The sequence below is a fragment of the Contarinia nasturtii genome, unplaced genomic scaffold (assembly GCF_009176525.2).
Source record: "Contarinia nasturtii isolate CC-2019 unplaced genomic scaffold, AAFC_CNas_1.1 Cnas_scaffold_129, whole genome shotgun sequence".
Lineage (NCBI taxonomy): Eukaryota > Metazoa > Arthropoda > Insecta > Diptera > Cecidomyiidae > Contarinia > Contarinia nasturtii.
This window is the reverse complement of record NW_022197486.1, coordinates 3010723-3032980: the sequence shown is the minus strand read 5'-3', so window position 1 is coordinate 3032980 and position 22258 is coordinate 3010723. Positions and strand designations below refer to the sequence as shown.

At 33.9% G+C, this 22258-nt stretch overlaps 1 protein-coding gene across 5 annotated transcripts; it reads right to left on the bottom strand.

The window, feature by feature from the left end:
• Positions 1–1769: 1769 nt before the first annotated feature.
• Positions 1770–21645, bottom strand: LOC116351052 (3-phosphoinositide-dependent protein kinase 1). 5 transcript variants are annotated; one of them, XM_031783107.1, is made up of 5 exons: positions 20218–21645; positions 6473–7097; positions 5323–6288; positions 4695–5017; positions 1770–4589 (listed from the first exon to the last, which is right to left on the bottom strand). In XM_031783107.1, exons 2-5 carry the CDS (start codon positions 7050–7052, stop codon positions 4488–4490), a joined length of 1971 nt encoding a protein of 656 aa, XP_031638967.1. In that variant the 5' UTR covers positions 7053–7097; positions 20218–21645; the 3' UTR covers positions 1770–4487. The 5 variants fall into 5 exon arrangements, with proteins under 5 accessions (XP_031638967.1, XP_031638952.1, XP_031638962.1 ...); XM_031783092.1 differs by lacking the exon at positions 20218–21645 and adding an exon at positions 16043–16583; XM_031783102.1 differs by lacking the exon at positions 20218–21645 and adding an exon at positions 10053–10483.
• Between the last annotated feature and the right edge of the window lie 613 nt (positions 21646–22258).

Sequence of the window (22258 nt, the reverse complement as noted above, 5' to 3'; positions counted from 1 at the left end):
ACGTATAGTTGTTTTTTCTCTCTAACTCTCTCGCTCTTCCTTTGTTGCTGATGCATATGTATGTATTATTTAATGTTTGGTGTGCGTGGTGCTTGTTTTTGGAACGACTATGCGCGTGTAACAAGACAGGCATTCACACCGTGTTTGTAATCACAATCAATATCGATGACACATGTCGCCGTTTGTCTTCACCACTCTCCTCTTTTCCGGTGCACATATTTTTACTTCTTTTCCCTTTTTTCTAAATAAATATTCTTTTGAATAATTCAAAGTAACTCCAATGTTTAATGTTTTTTTTTTTTTTTATGACCTGACGAACGTCGGTTTTCCTTTTCAACTTTATCATTCGTTCTAACTCTGTCTCTTTCTTGTATTTCAGTTTTTTTTACGAAATGTGACTATTTGGGTGCTCTAAATTTAAACCAAAACACAACAGCGGCACAAAATCGCGCGCCAGTATTCTTACTTAGACACAATCAGCCGTATTTCATATGAGGTATAAATAGAGACAGAGCAATGAGAAAACATGCATACTGGTAACGATATACCGATGTAAAAAAACCATACACAACCAACAACGTTAATAAATAGCCAAATGTGAGAATGACACACATTTTTCATATTTTCAGGTCGACATCGGCGTCGTCGTCGTCGTCGTCGGCATGCATGTCTGATAGTTGAATCAGTCAGTATGAATGCGATTGCAAATTTAAAAGATATTTGATGGAATTTTTTTTTAAATGACCTGCTAAATAAATAATGATTCGCGCTAGTACATTGGTCATTGCCAAAATAGCGAGAGAAAAAAATGGAAACAATAAAGTACGTATGAAAATACAGAATGACACAAAGAGTATGATGCAAGTCAACATTTATTCGCCTCCAAGTTTTGGGACGCCTCCGACGTTTACGACGCCATCATCATCATCAATATTGCTGTTGTCGTCTCCGTGGTTGTTGGGCTCCATCGTTGTGACGGTTACCAATTGTAATGGCATTCTTTCAATATTCATTTCGTGCCTGGAATCAAAAGGTGTTCACAATATGTTCCAAATAAACAATTTCTACTCAAAATGTTTGTGTTTTTTTTAGTTTAATTTTTCAATTTTTATTTAGTCTCTTTATTCATTTAAATTACTAGACACGCCGTGACCATTGTTTTATCAAAACCCAATAATGGTTGTAATTTCATGTTATTAATTACATATATCTTTGTTGTTGTTGTTAAAGTCAAATTTATTTATTTTTTTCAATGTTTTTTTGTATTGTTATTTCGAATCTTCTTTAGTTCCGGCAAATAAATTCTCAATATCTTACTCTTTATACAATGACCATATTCAGGATAGAGAAGAAAAACACGCCTCTGTCTCCTTAAATTTGTCTTAAATTTCAACTTCACATTATTATTTTTTTATTTTATTTTTATTTTATTTTTGCTTCTCTCCCCTTTTTTTATTCCATTTAATTCAATAAATAGTTGCGTCCTCATATATTCATTATATAAAGATAGGTTTAACATTATCTTTGTATTGGTTTAGTCAGTTTCAGTGATCAGCGATCGCAGTATATGCAGTATATATGTATTATATTTTATTGAGTGTTTCATTATCATTCTTTCTCATTTTAATTATAATTTTGTTGTTTATATCTTTCTTTCTCATTTCAGTGTGTTGGTATGTGTGTTTGTTTGTTTATTATGCGAAAGTAACTTGTAATTGCGTTCTAATTGTTAAACTGCCTAAATATGTGTGGTCTGTGCTTTCTTCTTATTTTTTTTTCTCTCGTCCTGCAAAATGCAGATAAGCTGCGCCTGAATAACCTGAATTGTTTCATTTATTTATTTTTTCATTCTCTCTGTATCAATCCATTAAAAGCAAACAGAAATGAAATGTCCACATGGAAATATAATTTTGCGTTTGTTTTGTTTTTTTTTGTTGTGTTTTTGTTTGATGGCTCTCTCTTTCGTCTTGTTTCATTTTTTCTTCCTCTTCTGCAATTAATATATATATATATATTCTGGATATGAAAAGTCTACTATATTCCCATTGTCATTCAATATACTTGCTAATTAATTCCCCAGACGAATGACTAAGAAGTTTTATTTGGATACCTGTTTATTTTTATACACATGAATAAACAGTTTAATTATCTCCGAAACGAAAAACAAAAAAAAAGGCGAAAACAATTAGCTTGCTTTTATTTTCATTTGTCTATTTGATTTGGTTTGATTTGTTATTTGAAGATGTCATTTCGGTTATTTCGGTGCCTTTTCAACGAGACAAAACAAAAAAACGAAACAATATGTGTCTATGTTTATTGCAAATATTGCTATAGAACCATAAAACAATGAAGAAGAAAGTAAAATTAAACTAATCGACAAAAAAAAAACGAATTTCGGTTCGGTTTCTCGGTTGTTGCTATATCATTTGAACTAATAGCACTGAATGTATATGAGCTATTCTTGTTTCATATGTTTTGTGTTTATTTTGTACGCGTGCAAAACGAGCCACAAAACACATTTTGAGTCTCCTCTAATATCCAATGCTGGTGAGTTCATTTTGTTTGGAATTTTTTTTGTTTTTATTTTGTCTGCATTAATATTTTTCACTTCTTATTTTTTTTGTTAAATTATTTTGTTGTATTTACTAAATAGAATTCAGTCAGGATTTGTATGTTTGTCTACATATGTTCTAGTGTATGTGTGAGAGCTACCACGAAATTGGAGCTGCATTATATAATGTATATATAGTATATTTTACTTTCAACACGAACACAAAACCGCATTTATGCACACACACACACGATGCACATTTTTTTCTTCTTCTCTCGTTATAATTACAATGATAAATATATTCGGTTAAGATAATCTCCAAAAAACCACATAAACAAGGCAAAAGGAAAAATAATATTTTATTGGCTATTATAATTGAAAAATTTTCAAAAAAAAAAATAATAATCAGAAAATAGAAAACAAATCACTCGCAACGAACTCAAATCGATTTGCGATTTTTTTCTTTGCAATAAAGAAAAAGAAATATTTTTTTAAGGCAGAAAAACGTATACGAAAAATAATAAAATTTCATCAGTTGCATGTCAACATTGAATATGCAAAAGATGAACGAGGCTGAGCGAAAAGAAAATATACAAACGCTCGATTTTCCAAACAAAAAAAATCTAAACACGACCCGCGATACAGGTTAGAGTCTTTTTCTTCTATTTTTTTTAATTCATTTTTTACCCTGTTTCTATATTAAAAAAAAAAACTCAAACTAAATATATCGTACAATTAATGTAAAAGGAAAAAAAACAATAAACAAAAAAGAAATACCTAACAAAAAAGGGGCTAATTTCTATTAAATAATTAAGAATTTAATTTACTTTGTTTTGTTGTTCCTGTAATAAATTATTTTAGTTACTAATTTCATACCTTTCATACCTAACACCATCGTCTTAGCAAGTTGCAACTTGCAATAGACCTTATTTTTTATGCGTATGCCACAGCTTTTGCTCATACATCTATTTCCATTTATGTTTACAATTAAATTTCTTCTGTTTTTTTTAACAAATAAATAATAAATAATTTAAATTATTGGATGGTTTTTCTCTCATTTTGTTTGTAAAGTGCTAGCTGTGTATATGTGTGTGTATGAATTTTCATGTTGTCTCAATTGTTTCTTCCAGTCAATTGATTTTCTCCGTTCTGATTACCTACATAATTATCAATATTCTATGCTCAATATTTGTTGTTGTTGTATTCTTCAAATATTATATTATTCATTAAATATCCACACTACTCATATATTTATGTGTGTGTGCTTTGTTTTGTCTTGCTTATGCATTAAATTGATCGAATCGAAACACGTCGAAACTCATCGAAAAATGTTTCAATCAAATGGGATAAACTTTTCAAAATAAAAAATGTTAATATCCCTGAACACACGCAATATTCACACGTTTACATCCTATCGATCACAAATTCATTCATTTAAATTCACACACATTTTACTATTCGTTCATTCAACCCCCACTCTCCTTCCATTATTATTATATTCACGCGCACATCAACCCAACACATTTCCACTCACTTCTGTTGTTTTTTTTGTTGCTTCCAATAAATTTGTTTAATTTTTTTAAATATTTTTTTTCTATTTTCGTTTTAAATTTTAATTCCGTAACTATCTAAGTGTTTTTCTTTTATCTAGCCTAAGTTCAGTTAGTTTTTCTATCATTTTTTCCGCCATTTTGTTTAGTTTTTCATTTAAATAAATGTTAATATGTGCGAATACTGGGTTGATTGAAGATGATGACCAGCTTTCGTGACGATGTCATGCCCGAATCTATGTATATCACTTAATTTTTTTTTGTTGCTTACAAATTGTTTAGTGTCCACCGGACAAGCATCCCTTACAAAACAAATTCGCAACAAACATACATTTACTTTTTTTCTGTTCTCTAAATAGCTCGTTTTTTGTTACTCAAATTCTGCATTATGACGAATTAACGAAATATTTACGGCATATGCTCTGTATTGCCTGACACCATTCCAATGCATAGCCCTCTGGATCTTCCAAATAGTATGTTCGATTTGGCTGTTAGTGACATAAATGCAAAAGAAACAAAAATTGAGTATTAAATAAATGTCATAATAATAAAATGTGCATTTGAAATGAATCTTGATCGATACAAGAACATACCGTATGTACGAAAAATATTTTAAAATTTTTCGCTTCACTTTGAAGTTCTTTGCTCATGGGTATTTCGCCTTTTTTCACCATTTGCACCGGATCAATGTAGATGAGGCGCGGTCCGGTTGTTAGCAACAGCATGCGTTTGCGTGCAAACAATCCTTTGCGCTTGTTGACAAATCCTTGTTTAATGATAACTTCACCATCGGCGAATTGCTGCCATTTGTTATCGTCCTTTTGAACGGTCACCACGGTTGTTGCCGTTGTTGATGATGTTGTTGTTGCGGTTGTTGTTGTTGTTGAGGAGGTTGTTGTCGTTTGTTGCTCAATTTCTGCAAATAAACAGAGCAATCAATATTTTATTGTTGTTGTTGTTGTTGTTTAAATGTGTACTGTATCGGTCTTTTGCCTTTCATTTTCATTGTCATTGCATTTTGTTTGGTTTGCTTGTAATATTTATTCGTGATTGTTTTTTTTAAATTCTTTTTAGTTTTCTGTTGTGCACTGATGTGATAAACTTTTGGTTTATATGTTGTATGATTGGCGCCAACAGATGATGAAACCCAAACGAAATAGCAATAAAACAATGTAATAGTGAAATGTGAATTAAACATACATCGAGAGATGTGTATCATACCTTTAGGCTGTGGTGGTTGTGGTGGTGGTGGTGATGGTTGTTGTTGCTGTTGTTGTCTATGATTGGATGAATTCGATGTGCCCAATTCAAGTTCAAGCAGTCTTCGGAGTTGCTCTTCGCCAAGTCCTGGTTCAAGATGTTCAGGTACTTTATATTCAACAGTCTCTTCGCCATCAAGCCCCGGTAAATATGGATGTATTGGTGGCGGTGTTTGTAATCGTATCTTTTCCCATGTGATACCATCGAAAAATTCATGTCGTCGTATACTTTCGTATAGGTCATTTTGATCTTTTGCACCAAGTCGTTTGATCGGCTCAATTTGGATAAGGCGTTGCACTAAGTCTTTTGCAAGTTTATTAAATCCATCGGGAAAGTTTAAGTCACGTTCCAATATCTTTTGAAATATCAAATACTCGCTGCCCGCCCGAAACGGTGGCAAACCGGAGATCATTTGATAAATAATACAGCCCAATGCCCATAGATCGGCTGCTTTGGTTAATTGTTCACCTTTTAGAATTTCGGGTGATACATAGTGTGCCGTACCAACAAAACTATTGGTACGTCGACGAGATTCAAGATCCGATTCACCATTACGTTCGTCTAAAATGCGAGCCGAACCAAAGTCCGCAATAAGCGTATGCATATTCTCATCCAATAGGATATTTTCGGGTTTTAGATCACGATGAACGATACCCTTGCGATGCATGTGTTCAATGGCCAAAATCAATTCGGCCGCATAAAATTGCGTACATGCAAAATCAAATGAACCAACTTTATTGATGTACGGCAATAGATCACCATTTTTGGCCAACGTCATGACAAAATATAAATTTCTGGTATCTTGGAACGTGCATAATAGGCTCACAAAACCCGGTGTATTACTCAGCGTGTGCATTACTTCGCGTTCACGTTTCACATATCGCTCCTTTTTTTCACGTATTATCAACTGTTTTTCGCACACTTTAACTGTATCAGAACGAAAGAAGAAAAGAAAAAAAAACACATAAAATAAAAACCAATTGAGATACGAGAAAGAGAGATAGAGTAAAAGAAAAATGAGCGTTGTCATTATTTTGAAATTTCATCAAATTAAGACGCAGCCAATGTGAATTAAAATGAATGATACACTTGTATTACGCAATCAACTTACTTGCTACTTCCTTTTTCGAGTGAATATCCTGAGCAATGTAGACACTTGAAAAGCTTCCCTCGCCAATGGTTTTGCCAAAGCGATAATCGTTTGCTGTTCGTCGGGCTGTACGTGCATTATTACTGTTGTTGATGGCATTGTCTGTTGCTGTTGACGTTGGTGTTGGTGTTGGTGTTGGTGTTGTTGTTGCTGTTGTCGGTGACACTGATAATGTTGTGGTTGATGAAGGGATGCTATTCATGTTGGTTGTAAGTTGTGACGAATTATTTGAATGTTGCGATTGTTGCTGTTGTGGCCGTGATTGATCATTCAACGAAGGGTTTGACATACTGTTCGCATTTGGTGTTGTATTATTTGAATTGATGCTATCAACGACGGTTGTCGTGGAACATGTCGCTTCGTTAACCATTGTTGCCTGTAATTTGGTCATCTGTGATGGCAATAATTCTATATTTGGTGAAATGATTTGTGTGGTTGGCAATAAATTTATAGCGTCGCGTTGGTTTAATGTCGATCGAATCTCTGGATTTGTTACACTTGGCTGTTGTATCAATCCAGATTTATCTTGCATGGCTAGCATCGGCTTCCGTTGAAACAGTCTTTTCCACCAAATTTTTTCTATCACCTATTTAATGTCACAAGTGACGGAAAGGAAGAAAAAAGAGAAAGAAGAAAAAAAACCGATTAGTGGAATTACTTGAATCAGTCGTTATCATTATTAATGTTGTTATTTTATTAAATGAATCATTTTTTCGAAGAATTTTTCGACCACTTGTTTTTGATCGATGTAAATATTTTCGATGAATTCATTCACATGAATACTCGTAATTTCTTAACGAATTCGTTAGAATATGTATTCAATTATAAGGGAAGTGCGAGTAGGAATCTCAAGTAGTATTCAAATGAGTCAATTATTAATTGACTCAAATGTTATCTTAATTTTTCTGTTGAAAAACTATTTAAATTTTTTTCCCTTCGCACTTCAACCAATGAACTTCGCTAAAAAGAAATTCAACTTTGTTAAGACCAACGAAAATTAATCAGCTATTTTCACAGAAAAATTAAATGCGAATAACAACAGTAAAAAAACACTAACGAATATAACTTCTATTACACAATAAACACGAATATATGAACGTATATACGGGGAGAGCGTACAACAATCAAAACAAAAACAAATTGTGTGATTTCACAGAGCGAATTGTGTGTGTTCGGGAGAAAAGTGATGAGTCGACTCGGAGAATCAACAGTCGAAAATCGAATGGCTGCAGTTCTGAGTAAATCGTTTCGATCAATTCACACCGAAATGAGCAACGCACACTGTTCAGATAAACAGAGAGCGAGAGCGAGCAAAATGGGGAGAGGGAACTAGAGCAAGAGAGAAAAAGCAAGAGAAATACACTGAGAATTGGATCGTGCTATCGTGTTGCAACGAATGACTACGCAAAGACAATATTTTTTTTGCATTTGACTTTAAGCTGCGCTATTTGAAAATGAGGATATGTGTGAGTCACATAAAATGACGAGAATAGTGTTTCAATGGAAATACTGTTCTTTTGGCTACATTTGCTCAAATATATCCGAATGGAGAGACATATATTACGTATGTTGAGTCTTTTTTTAACGAACAAAAAAAAATGCTGCCTTCGTTTTCTTGTTTCTTTTCATTCGGCATTGTGACTGAGCGTGCATGACTGAACGAGACTCTATGTGAATTGCAGAAAGTCAAAACTTCCCACAAGTCAAGAAAAAAAAACAATAACAACAACAGCAACAACAACCAAGTAAATAAACAAGGAAAAATGCAACAAACAATAACAGGCACACCGAACGTCAAGAGAAAGACGGATCCAATATGATGAGAGCGAGAGAATGAGTAAGCGAATTGAGTGAAATGACGAAAACATCACGCAGTAAACAGCACATACAAAATACACATGACCAAAACAACAAGTACACGCTCGCTGCACACACTCTCGTATAATATAAAAGTATGACCATAGTTCCGAATGTATACAGAAAGAAAGAGAAAGAGAGTGAATGTATGTAATAGAATATAAATTGTGTGCACATGTTTTGCGATGATGATGATGATGATGACGACAACGATGACGATGACGTTAGAAACGAAGCCAGAAAACCCAAAACGATAGTGAGACCGAGATAAATTGTGCCACAAATGAATTAGTTTGAGCGAAAAATGAGACAAAAATTGAAAAGACGACGCATATAGTAAGAATGTGTGAACCAGAGCGATTCAGAGATGGTGGGGACGACGAGGGCGAGAGCAAAAGAGCTTTTTGCATTGAAAAATAAACAACAATTCTATTGAATTCTATTGAACTTCTAATGCTATTACTGTTTGCCTCTTTCTGTTTATTTATGCTATTTGTTTTGTCTTTTCTCTGAATGAATATTGTTCGAGGCCTTTCTCTCTCTCTCTCTCTCTCCCTCTCTATCTTTCTCTTTTCGATCATTTATGAGTGTGTGCTCGTTTTCAATTTGTAATCACCGATATTCTTCGTATTCAGTTATCGACGCTGGGGTTCGAGCGAAGCTGTTATTGTTTTTGTTATTGTCGTTGTTTAAAATCCACCCCCACTTTGTGTCTTTTGTTCAATTCTGTTTTTCCTGGATTGACGTCGAACGTCGGTATATCCAAAGTTCGTATTAAATGCTGTCTTCTTGTCTATTTCACAATATGGCCCAATTTGCCAAACATATGTGTGCAGCATGTGCGCGTGTGTGTGTTGTTTGGACGTGTGTTTTCGACGATGGTCGTTGTCGTCGTTTTTATAATTCTTGTGCGCTCTGTCCCTCACTCCTGAAACTCACAACCAATCTGTCATTTTTACTGATTTATTTGCTTTGGAATTACATGCACCAAAGATGGTTCGTTGTGTGTATGACTTTCTAGGCGAGAGAGTTTGAATTTTAAGTCTCACAAGAGAACGAACAAGCGCAAGTGACTGCGAGAAGAGTTGAAATAACTCTATTGGATACAATGAGTGCAAAGTCCGTTGGGAATTTACAATTGTTATTTTTTTATTATTATTATTGTTTTTATTACGAATGCAGCTATTTCATTCATGTTGACTTATAACATTGCGCTTTTTGCACATACAATTTTCGATTCGTACCATTTTGGCTGGAATGTATAAGATATAATCACATTTTCTAGCAATACACATTAAAAACAAAACATGAATAAATAACTTTCGCAATAATGACGTTGGTCTACGCAGGAACCACTCATAACGAGAACTCAATTGTAAAACGAACTTCAAATCGTTTTTTTTTTTTTTTGTAAAAATGAATTAATGGGCTGTTCGAAGGGAGTTTTTATTCTCGATCTATTGGATCCTTATTATTTCTTCGACATATCAATTTATTTTAGCCCCATGAGGGATCTACATTATTTGGAATTTGACATTTATAAATAAAAATCATATTTTTACTATAATTGTAGATGGTTTATATCAGCGAAAGATATAATAAGGATTTGTTTTTTTTTATCTGTATAAAGGTGCAATTAAAATGAAAAATAAAGCTTGAACGCAATAATAATAATAATAATAACCATTTTTGTTGACGTTGTTGTAATCGTATGCGTTCCAATTTGATTTTACTATGTACACAACATTGGACGAAATATACACGATATATAGATATAAATTAAAAACAAAACACAATAAATATTAAATTCGCTCTCAAAAACACTATCAAACTAGAAAAATCGCACGAACGGTTAATTGAACGAACAAAAAAAAACCGGACCGAATAAGCGCGTGAGACATAAACACAACGGAAAAATAATAATCAACACAAAAAAATGTACACAAATCAAATGAAGTTACTACTATAAATGCGCGCGCGAAACAACTTCGTCGTCTGCACTCTATCTATCGTCGAGAACACAACAAAGACAACAGTGAAACGAAGAAAAAAGAACAACTCATATAACTCTTTTTTCGAAGCGTTTCGAATTTGCACTAAACGCTCATTTGCACAGCATCCGAACAAGAAGCCGTTAATTTTATTATAACGTATTTGTTTTATTTTTGTCTATTTCGTTATTGTCTCACTCGTTCTCTCTCTTTCTATCTACATTGCTGTGTGTGGTGTTGTGTGTGCCTTTTTGTGTTATTCCTTCGTCTTCGAATTTTGTTCGCATATATCGGAGGAGGAAATCTTCAAAGGGAAGCAAACACTGTCTCCTTCTACTTTGTCGTCTTTTTTTTCATTTTTTTCTTTGTCACACATATTTATTTGCATTTATGCCCATGTAACAGCATTCGGTTTTTAATTACACATACACTCTTTCTCTCACATCAAATAAACGTAGCCGAAACAATGACACAACGAAATATTGTCTCTTTTTTCATTTTTTTTTTCTTTCTTTCTGGCTCTCTGATGTACTTCGTCTTCAAATTTCTCTCTCTCTCTCTCTGTATTTCCTTTGTTGTTTTTTATTACTATTGTTTTTACTCCATTTTTATCATTTCTTATAGCTTGGGCTATATTATTTTGGAAGTTTGTCCCTCTCCTTTTCTCTTTTCATTTTTGCTTTAAATAATTTCGAGTAAAAATGAGCAAATGCACGCTGTTCTACTATAAACAGTTTGTGAGTTTGTTTTTGTTTTTCACCACTCTCATCACACTCTCTTGTTCTGTGGTTGGTTTACGTTTGATAGTCAAGAGCGCGCGCTACATCAAACGTGCACTGTGAGTATTGACTCCATCTAGTTTTATGAGCACAACATTGTGTGTTTATACACATACACATATATAAAACTTAAAATGTGATTGTGACTTTCTTGCACTTTTCTGGATCAATTTCAAACAAACGTATAACTTGAGCGCGCACAAATACATGAAATACCACGCGACATACAGCTTGTACAATGTACATTCAGAAATGCATATTATATACATAGAATTCAGTCGGTGATGTGAGTGCACGCATACATGCCAATACCGAAAACCAAAACATAACGAATCCCACGATAATAAAACGAAGCACAGCAAAAAAAGCGCATAACGAAACTTGAGAAGTGGTAAAACCGTACTTGGAAAACATAAGACGAAATTTACATGAAGAAGACGAAAAATGAATACCGTTTCGTTGGGTTGCTTTGTTTATGGCCAATGGTATTGTGCATGTGTAGCGTGAGAGAGAAAAGAGAGTACCGAGAGCGCGAAAACCAAGAGTTATGTATTGAATTTATACTCTTTTTTTCTTCTTCTTCTTCTTTTTAGTTAATGTGTATTTGTTTGTTTGCAATTTTGCCATGCAGAGACAGACATAGACGGAGTAAAAGAGCTAACAAACGTACAAAGCATGTGAATTGATGTTTTCAAGACAGAGAGAAATTCAAGTGTGGCATACGGTGTGCATGTTTTCAATGTGCAAAAGAGCATATTCCCTATTTTTATGCGATATTTGTTGTTGTTGCTGCTGCTGCTGCTATTGCTTCTCATTTCCTATATATGTGTTTGTATATGTATGAATGTGTGAGTTTGTTTGTTTGTTTTTTTCTGTTATTTTTTTGTGTCCTCCATTGAATGTGCACACGGTAAAACTAGACATTTATATTGCAAAAACATACAAATGTGATATTGAAAATAAAATAGAAAACGGTTTCGATTCCAAGATATGACAAACAAAAACAGCAACGACAACAACAGCAAAAGCAGTGCAAAAAAGTAACAGCAAACCGTGTTCGAATAACTTGAATGCTGTGTTGATAAACAGTTTTGCTGTTTGCAATGTTATTTCCCTTTTGATTTGGTTTTCGTGATTCATTGGAATTTACACTGGCTTCAAAACATTCCAGTCTTGCAACCGCATTTTCGAATGCTTAAGAATCAGGCGCATCGCATTGATCTTTTGTGTGTGTGTGCGGCTGTCGCTGTGTCATCTTCGTTTCTGCAAAATTTAATATGCCGAGACCTTATTTGTTATATACATTCATCATTTTGCTTAAATATTGTTTTGATCGTAAAACTTATATGAAGAGACACGATTTGACTTGCGCCAAATTCTAGACTTATTTTGCTGTCTGATCATAATAATAATGAAATAATATGAACCGTCCGACGTACGGACGGACGAATGAACGAAAAATATGATGAAAAAGTTCAAGCAATTCGAATGAGGGAAACCAAATCCATCAGACAATAAATAAGTTTTTGCGAATTATTGTTCGAATTATAATATATATAACGGGCAACTCTTGACTATAATTAGTAAAGGCGAATGACTAAGGCTGACATCAAACATGAATAATGTGCACAATTTCGTGTGTATGTATATGTATTATTTGTGTGCTCTTTGGATCCTCTTCGCTTCGTTTGCCCCTGTCCTGTGTACGTCATTCGGTCACTTACCTTCATTCTTTGCTCCCTCTTTTTTCTCTCTCTTTTACTCTCTCACACTTTTTATTATATACTTTGTTTTGTTTGACGTTCAACGCACTATCAAATTATTAACGTATACGTATAGCATATAACGACTTGCTAATTTTTTAGCTCAATTTTACAATTCGGTCGTTCATCTGATCAGACAGTCTATCTGAATCGGCACACATACACACTCTCACAGACAAAAAAAGTAGGAGAAATAACACACACACGGAAAGATAGACAGAGAACTTGCTATGACTTGAATACCATTCGAATGCGCGTACAATTATCTTTTAGGATTTCTGTTTTGTCTAGTGAGCACCCGCTCGGTTTTTTTTTTGTTTCTTTTCGTTTCCTTTTTTGCATTGCTCAATACATCCCTTTTTTTTCTCTCTCAATATATAAAATATATGAATTTCATTTAAATTTCAAGGAGTCACTCGTTTATATTTCACACGCTTTTACACAAACGATGATGGCAAACGAGGATACTTGATTTCTCTTTTTTTTTAAAAAAGAATCTAAAGTAGCTCTCATATATAGTAGTACTCTCGTCATGAAACAAAATTTGTTCCGATACAACACATACATACGTATTTATGTTAATATGTTTAAAAGAAGAAGCTGAACGAACAAACCATGCCGTTTCAAATTTCAATGCAAGTTCAAAAAAGTCCAAAGTCCAACCGATAATTATGATGTGGTGCGAATGAAAACCATTGCACTGAAATTTTCCCAACCTCAAATAAACTGTGTGGCAAAATAGAACGCAAGAGATGATGCACATAAAAAGAAAACAGAAAGAGAGAGAGAGAATGAAGCCACCAACCATTCTATATACAACGATTCATAACATTTGTTCACATCATAACGACAAGGAGCTCACTCATTCTCAGAAATTTAATGACGGAGAATTAATGGATAATGCAAAAGATTTTTTTTTTAATTCTGTCATGTTAAGCTCAACTTATTCGCATGTTGTTAAATATTAAACAAAAAAGAAACGAGAACTGCATTCAATGCGGTAAAGCGATTAGGTGTTTTATTTCGACAAGAACTTTATACGTCTGTCACCATTGCCCTCTGCTGTTGCGGTAAAAAAAATTGGCCAAACTCTTCAATTGCTGCGGTTATTATTATTTTATTATTTTTCGATGTTATGTTTTTGTTCGTTTTTGTTTTTGGTTCTATTGCTGCCACTATGTGATATGGAAATGTTCAACTTCGGAGTCACTTTAATGCAAACCAGGTCAAATATGAAAAATAAATAGAAATGTTTAGTAAAGCGGCATTGACACTTCATTGTATGGAAGCATAAAAGTTATATTTTAGGCTTGAAACATACTCAATACAAAATTGAATCTGAAAAGCTTCTGAAAAATGAAGACAATTTCAATCGCAACATTATAAGTTCAGGTGAATTAATAAAACAAGAAAAACTTTTCAATAGAGGTAGAAAACAGCAATCATAAAATTACCGACAAAACAAATTGTCTATCATTTGTGCCCCCAAGAATCTTGTTTCCAAATAAATCGGATTAAAAAAAAGAGCATAAGAAGCACTTGGTAAAACTTTTAACTCTATTGTTTCAATATGTCGTTATCTTTGCCGTCTTTCATTCCCTCTCAAACAAATATACAGACGAGCACTTAATCCTAGTACCAATTAGCGTTAATTTAGAAGAATGAGAGGGCCTGAGCTCATTAAAAACAATAGCAAAAAAAAGAACGACGCTGAGACGATTACAAACAATGCCAAAATTCAAGAAACCGTTTCCGAAGCGCGCGCAAAAAGCAATCGCTAAAACGGTAAGATGTGCTTGTGTGTGTGTGTGTTGTAATTGGAATACAATTGAACTCAAATTAGAAATTCTGAATAATCAATTTTCATGTGATATGGTTCGACACTGGCATTCGATTTCGTCATCGTTTCGTCGAAACGTATTTTCGTCACGTCTTTTCTTACGAAAAATAACAAAAAAAATTGATGTTATTGTTTTTTTTCTTTCATTCCATATCTCTGTTCACTTCGTAAGCATGTATTGAATGTGTGGCAATGAGCCAATTGAGAATTATTTTAAGCCGAATCACTATAGAAATATAGTTATTTCTGGAATGATTTGGTCATTCAGTTTTTTTTTTGCTTCTCTTCTTATTATAATAATTTTGTACTTTCTGCTGCATTTGGTGATTATAGTGTGTGCGCTTTACTTGGAAACTATTACTTCATGCATTTGCATGGTCAAGCAAAAACTGTTTCGTAATTTAGTGTTCTAGTAAACAAATTACGAACAACAACAAAAATCAGTAAATGTTTTGCACTACATGCTTTTTTTCTTCTCTCGTATCTCGCCGACGATTTTTCCCATATTTTCAGTCATTTTTCATCGATTTCATGTGATGTGTGCGCTATGTTCAAGTGGCTTTGATTTCGTGCATATATATGTATACGGTAATTTGAGAGAAAAAAAAGGCATTATGCGCGCTAATACACCAACATCCAATTATATGTTCTAAATTAAATTCTGTGTTTGGATCGTCTTGATGTTTTGTTTTGACTGCATCATCTTTTCCAATGAATCATACCTATACTGTCCATACGTAGTACAAGCACTAAATATGTCAAAGTATATAGCAAAACAGCTCATTTGCAACACATTCAAGGCAAAAATGGAGAGTAGAGATGATGCAGCACATAGCGAAACGGAGCAGATCACAGCTACTGCTGCTGTTGATGCTGCTATTTTTCTAGAACTGCTGTGATAAAGGGAAAAACGCCCGAAAACGATATATAGTATAGAGTGAAAAATGCAGAAAGAGAGGAAAAAAAATTGCAGCTAGAAAACTACATGTCAAGAAAACTGCAAATACTCCGTTTTTTTCACTTCCATTCACACAATCAGGCAGCCAGAAAACGCCAACAACGACATTTGCACGCTCTCTCATCTACGATATCATATACTTTTACTATATGTTATGTACTTTACTGCATATGCATGCATTTGTATGTACAATGCATGGCGTTGGTGGTGGCTGTATAAATGTATGAATGTAAGCGAAACAAGGAACAATACACGAAAAAAAAATTGTTGTAACTTAAAAATAAATCAATTTTTTGCTGTTGCGGATGATGCTAACTATCATGTAAAATGTATTTTTCTTTACTGGCATTTGGTGGGTCTTCTTTTTCAGGCTCGATGGAAATTTGCTACGCATACTCTCTCCGAATGAATGAATGAAATGGATTTTCTCTCACTGTACTTAATCAATTTGTGAACTGTCAAACAAACTAGCACAGTGGAAATAAAATGTTAATCAGCACTATAAAAACACAAAATCTTATGTTTCACACATATTTTGTTACACTATGGAAATGGTATTGCGGCATTTATTTGTTTCTAACGTCTATCACCATTTTTTGAATATTCACATTCACTGGCACTGATTTTTGCGCAATATCCCGTTCATCTCGTTAATATTTCATTTCTTTCCCGCCCGTGTTACGTATAAATGATTTTTTTGCAACCATTGAAAAGTTTTTTCTTTTGCTTCGTTTGCTTGGATATGGTTTGCATTGAGGTGTGAACTGAGTTTGCAATGAACCAATCGGTAGAAGCAATAGACAATTACTAATTGCCATAAAGAAGTTATCGCACGGGGAACATTAATGTAGAAATTCAAAATTTCAACTAGCTACCACGTAGCAAAACAAACAGACGCATCAAAATATGACCGAGAAATAAGTCGACAACCTATATTCACACATCTATTTACGCTAAAGCAAGAAAGATCCTGAATCCCCAATACAAAACATACCAATGCACCGATACATAGTGCATTGGCTTACACATCATATTTACAAGAGGGAGCGAGCGAAAGAAAGAATATATGTATATAAAAAAACAAACAGTACCGAGTACACTAGGTAGCAAATAGTATATCGTGTATGTGCGCATACTGTGTGTAATTACAATCTGTTGTTGTTGTTCGTTGTTTGTGGATACATGTGTATTGGTTGTAGTATTCATCGTCTATGGAAAGCTGCTGCCCCCGTACTTACAATTGAGCAAGTGTAACGGTGTGCGCGTCAACAATTCACTCATTCTCTCTGTATGTAAAATAAATTTATCTAAATGGCACAGTTGTAGTTGTAAATGAATCGTATTCAATCGTATCGTATCGTCGCTTATCTCATATCATAGACAAGAAAGTGCAAAGAGTTATATGAATAACCAATGGCTAAAATTCCCCTGATCGTTCGACTTCTAGAACATACATACTCAGACAAAAATGTAAGAGAGCCACCACTCTCAACCATCAGAGTGAGAGAGTAAGCACATTTTTATTGTTGACATGAAATTTAGCGGGAATCGGCGCACAATATTAATTCAATGCAATTTTTCACACATTTCATCCCTATATGATGCATATAAATATGTATAGATATGAAAACGCTCCACCACAGCATACGACCATATCACACCACACAAACATTCGATGAATTTTCGATTGCCAGATTTTTGCACACAGATACACCACCTATGACGTATATATACTCGTGACATCGGCTCGTCTAGATATATCTATATCATATGCATTTATTATACTTTTATATATATTATTTACATGTTGTGCAAAAAATGTACACCGGCGCGCAAGCAAAACACTCGAAAATTTCATACGGGTGTGTTTGTATATTTGATTCATTATTCGCTCGTCGATGCAACGTATTTTCACATCGTGTGGCATACATTTTGATTCAGCGTGCGCGTTATTCACATCCCATAGTACGGAAAGTAGTAAAAAAACTAACATGGAATGTGCAAAATCGGTTTCATGTTGTTCTATGTTGCAATATGAAATGCGCTGATGCTGATGGTGTTGGTGCTGTCGCCGTTGTTGTTGCTATTGCGCTTTCGGTATTGTCGTTACCATTGATTTCGTAATAGTTTGCTGACTAATGTGACAATGGGCTCATTTGAGAATGAGCCAGAAAATAAAAGAAAAATGGTGTCAAACAAAGAAAAATTGATATGGTAAATATGGAAGACATACATATGTATCCATTAGATTTATTATGATGTTTTTTTAAAATATGGCTAAATGCAATATTGAATAGGGGTCGCATCAACAATGTAACACACATGTACGCGTTGATTGAAAGACAACCTCGAGAAAACGATGAAAAGAAACGCAAAGAAAAAAAAAATGGAAAAAAAAACACGCGCAGAAACAGCAACAATAACAACATCAAAAACAATGCCGAATGTTTTAAAGGAGAACAGTATGCACTTGCACTTAATGGCCCACATTTAGCAAAACATCATATATATCCAGTTCGAGCCGGAAACAGACATAGATAATTCATAAACACATCATCATCATCATCATCATGAACAACATTGTCGTCACTTCGCATTTCACATACATGCTCTAACGGCACACATATTTCAAATCGATATTAGGCCAAATAAGCGGAAACTATGAGAGTGAAACAAATAAAAGAAAATAACAACAAATTTAACTTTCGACAAATTGAAGAAAAATAAAAACAAATTAGTAAACAACGTAATATCATTAAAATGCGAAATAACGTCAGATTCATGATGCATACAATGTGTATTTTATATACCACTTATATATCTCTTTAGATATTTGTTTTGGCTCTCTGATACACGTCGTTTTCTTACTGTTTTTCTGTGCAAACGTTATATTACAAAGAACCAAATTGAGTGCTCGGCGAGCAAGAGATAATGAAAAAAAAGCGGCGAATACCAGAGAAAAGAAGATACCAAAAGAAATAAATGAAAACAAAAGAAGAAGCAGAAAAAAAACGAACTTTAATAAACAACAGAATTTATTACCGTTTGTTTCCGCGTAAATTGAAATGCGTGAAATGAATTTTCTGCACGCGAATGTTTGTATGACTATTACGCGAACACACAAAGTGATGACGACAATAAAAGTTAACAACAAGACGCTGTCAATATGAAAGAGAGGAAAAAGAAGAGCGAACAGAAAAACAATCCGACACTCACACAGACAAACATCAAACAAATGACGTCGAAAGTACCTGACGAATAAATCACACGAATGCAATAATAGCAACAACAACATCAATTGTACCAGATTCGTAGCATCAACAGCAGCAGCAGCATCAAGTACCAGTATACATCAGCTATAACTAGCAAAATAGTAAAATATAAAAACCTCATTCAACCATATTTTGAAACAATGTTTAACCGTTTTTTTTTATTCAAAGGCCTCAACTTGTAACACATATTTTTTCTCGGCCAAGCGCACATCTACACTACACATAACATATGCATTTGTTATATATAAAATCCTCTGGCGACCACCTACTGTACCCGTTTCAGCCCTGACTTTCTGATTTCAGTCAATGTATCTAAGATTTCATTTGGCAATTTTCATCAATTGGCCAATTAAATTGGACTAAAATAGAAAGAAAGTTTTTGAGTGGCAATCAACATTGTACATACAACAATATAGTTTTTATCTCATTCTCTCAAGGATAAGATTGAGGATAGCAGAGGAGCAGGTTGACACATTGTATGTTTTTTATGGATTTCAACACACAAACGATTATTAGAGCAAACGGTTGAAATGTGTAAAGATTGCTTTCTCGCCCCCTCTGCATCACTCATCTGCCGATGCACATATACATACATCATGTTATGACGTGCTATGAGGCGCATTCATGTAGTTACAGTTTACTTATTCATTGTTGCAAGTTGCATCGCGCACGCGATTTTCCCTATATGAAACTATCAAACGGACACACACACACACGGTTAAGGGGAAACGGGGGAGAGAAAGAGAGAGATAGATAAAAGGAAAGAAAAACTACATACAACAGCGGCACCATTCAATGCGATTCTCATCAATGTTACACAGAGAAATGACACAAATATTTATCTTGTTTTGCAACGACTCACTTGAGTTCACTCACTAACAACAATAACGAAACAAAAAAATCATTGCATGCACGGCAGACGACACAGATAGCAGCCGTTACAAGGAACAACAAATCATTTATGAATGAAACCTATTCAACCTTAATCATTTGAAGCAGCACGTAATGATTCAATGATACCGCTTACGTACTTAACATTTGACAAATAAAAAAAAAGAATGTTGCAGACGAGAGAGCAAAAAAAAATTCCTCGAAACTACGAAGAAAAATAAACCGCAACAACAAAAACAACATCAGCCAGCGGGCAGATAGTTAAAAATACAATTTCAATTCGACAGAAGAGGAAAACAAATGCCAGCAAATGATATTTAATGAAAGAAGAAGATAGAAAGATTAGCACACTTACAAATTGATTCGAGGAATTTGGTGTTGTTATACGTACACCGTCATCGCGCTGCTCGCTTATATATTATACTCGTCGATTTGGCGTTTCTACTACTTTCTAGGCTATTGTTACCTCATAGAAAGTTTTCTCAACCAAAAACAAAACAAAATATGCGGCCAACCAAATATATATAGTTTATTCTATATGGTCATTTGCTGCTTTTGCGACTTTTCCACTATACAATTCTTCTTTGTGTCTTCTGGTTTGGTTTGTTTTTACTTTACTTTTCTTTATTTCTGTCCGTTTTTGAAACAAAATGCAAAAATGACGAAATTCTGTGTTTTTTTTTTTGCTAAGGTTGTTTAGAATGATTTCCGTTCCGTCGTTTCTGGTAGGCACTTTTTCTTGGCCGTCCACACGTTCTCTTTTCCTCTCACTCTTTTTCGTGTCTCTATTTCTTTCACTCACGTTCACTCGTTCACCTCCTCTCACTATGTATACATATATATTATATGTATATATTTATATATGTCTCTTGATTTGGTTCGTGTATTTTTATATATTCTGTTTTTAATTCATTTTCTGTTTTTGAATTCAATATTCAATGCACATACTACCACATTCATAAAAAGGTTATCTGACTTTGGCTTTGTCTTTCGGTGTATTTATGTCTGTATGTATGTGTGTTGCGTTATATGTCCACACTTCAATGAAAAACAAAAGAAAAAACAAAACAACAACTATACCAATGAAAGCAGAACGGCAATGTACTCGATACGGTTTTTGTGGAGTAAAAAAAAATAGTGACAAAACTAGCTGTATTATGTGTTCGCTTTAGCTCGCGACTTTCCTTGATTGTGAAATTAAGTCAAATGTATTTCATAGATCTCTTTTTATTTTTGCAGCAGCCGATTTTTTTCTCCTTCAACATTTAAATTCTGTGTCTGGTTTCAAGTTCAATTCAAATTTCCACAGGCCACCATTTAAAATACAACACAAACACTTCTCGCTTCGTTTTATTCGTCTCTGTTTTAGTATTCAATGAAAACACACATAATTTTATTTTGTACACACCGATTATTTATTGGGCAAAAGATTTTTTCTTTTTCTTTCGTTCAATTTCACCACTGATTGAAATTTTTCGTTTTCGCAGAATTCTTCTTTCTACTTTCGGTTGAAAATGCTCTTGCTTTGATTCCCACAAATTACTTCACCACAAAATTTTGAATTTATTCACCAGATTTTTCTGAAATTCCAATATTTTTCCCGTATGAATTTACTTTTTCTCAGAAATTTCGTTTATATTTGTAATTTTTGATATATTTTTTCTTCTCTTTCTCTTTTATTGTGTGTGCAATGGAAAGAGCACAGCTTACGACAAAACCAAAAGGCTGTCAAAACTATTGTTTTTTTTCTTCTCTTCTCTTTGCCTCTATTCACTGCTGTTCGTTTTCTCTTTTGTTCGTTAGCTTTTTCTTTTTCTAACTCTATACAAAAAAACTCAATCGAAATGAAAATACTAGATTGTATATGAGAGTGTGTGTTGCCAGTGTTAGATTGTATGCATTGTGGCCATCAAACACTGTGATCACAGCGCCAATATTTTCCACACCACTCGGCCTACTTCAGACCAATTGGAATTTTTTTGTTTTGGTCTCAATGCCATCTAGGTGCAAAAGTGTGAACCATCATTTCAGATAAAATTTACCACGACGAATTTTACGACCTAAAAAAACCACACAGAAGGAGTGAAAGAGATAATTAGATAGATACATATTATTGCAATACACACGGAATTGTCATAATCGCCATTTGATAAAACTTAACTTCAAAACTTCGTCATAAAAACGTAGTGCAAATGAAGAAAAACATTCCGACAATAAATTGTCAGCCAATTTTTGAAATGTTAAAAATCTCAACACACTTTGTGGAATCAAACAAGTGGAAAATAAAGGTTTATGTTTTTTTTGGTGTTCTGGAAAAATTGTTGAAGAAATAATTTAACAACCGGCAGAAAAAAACCCCAATAATTGCATAACTCCATTGAATTTCTTTGAAAATT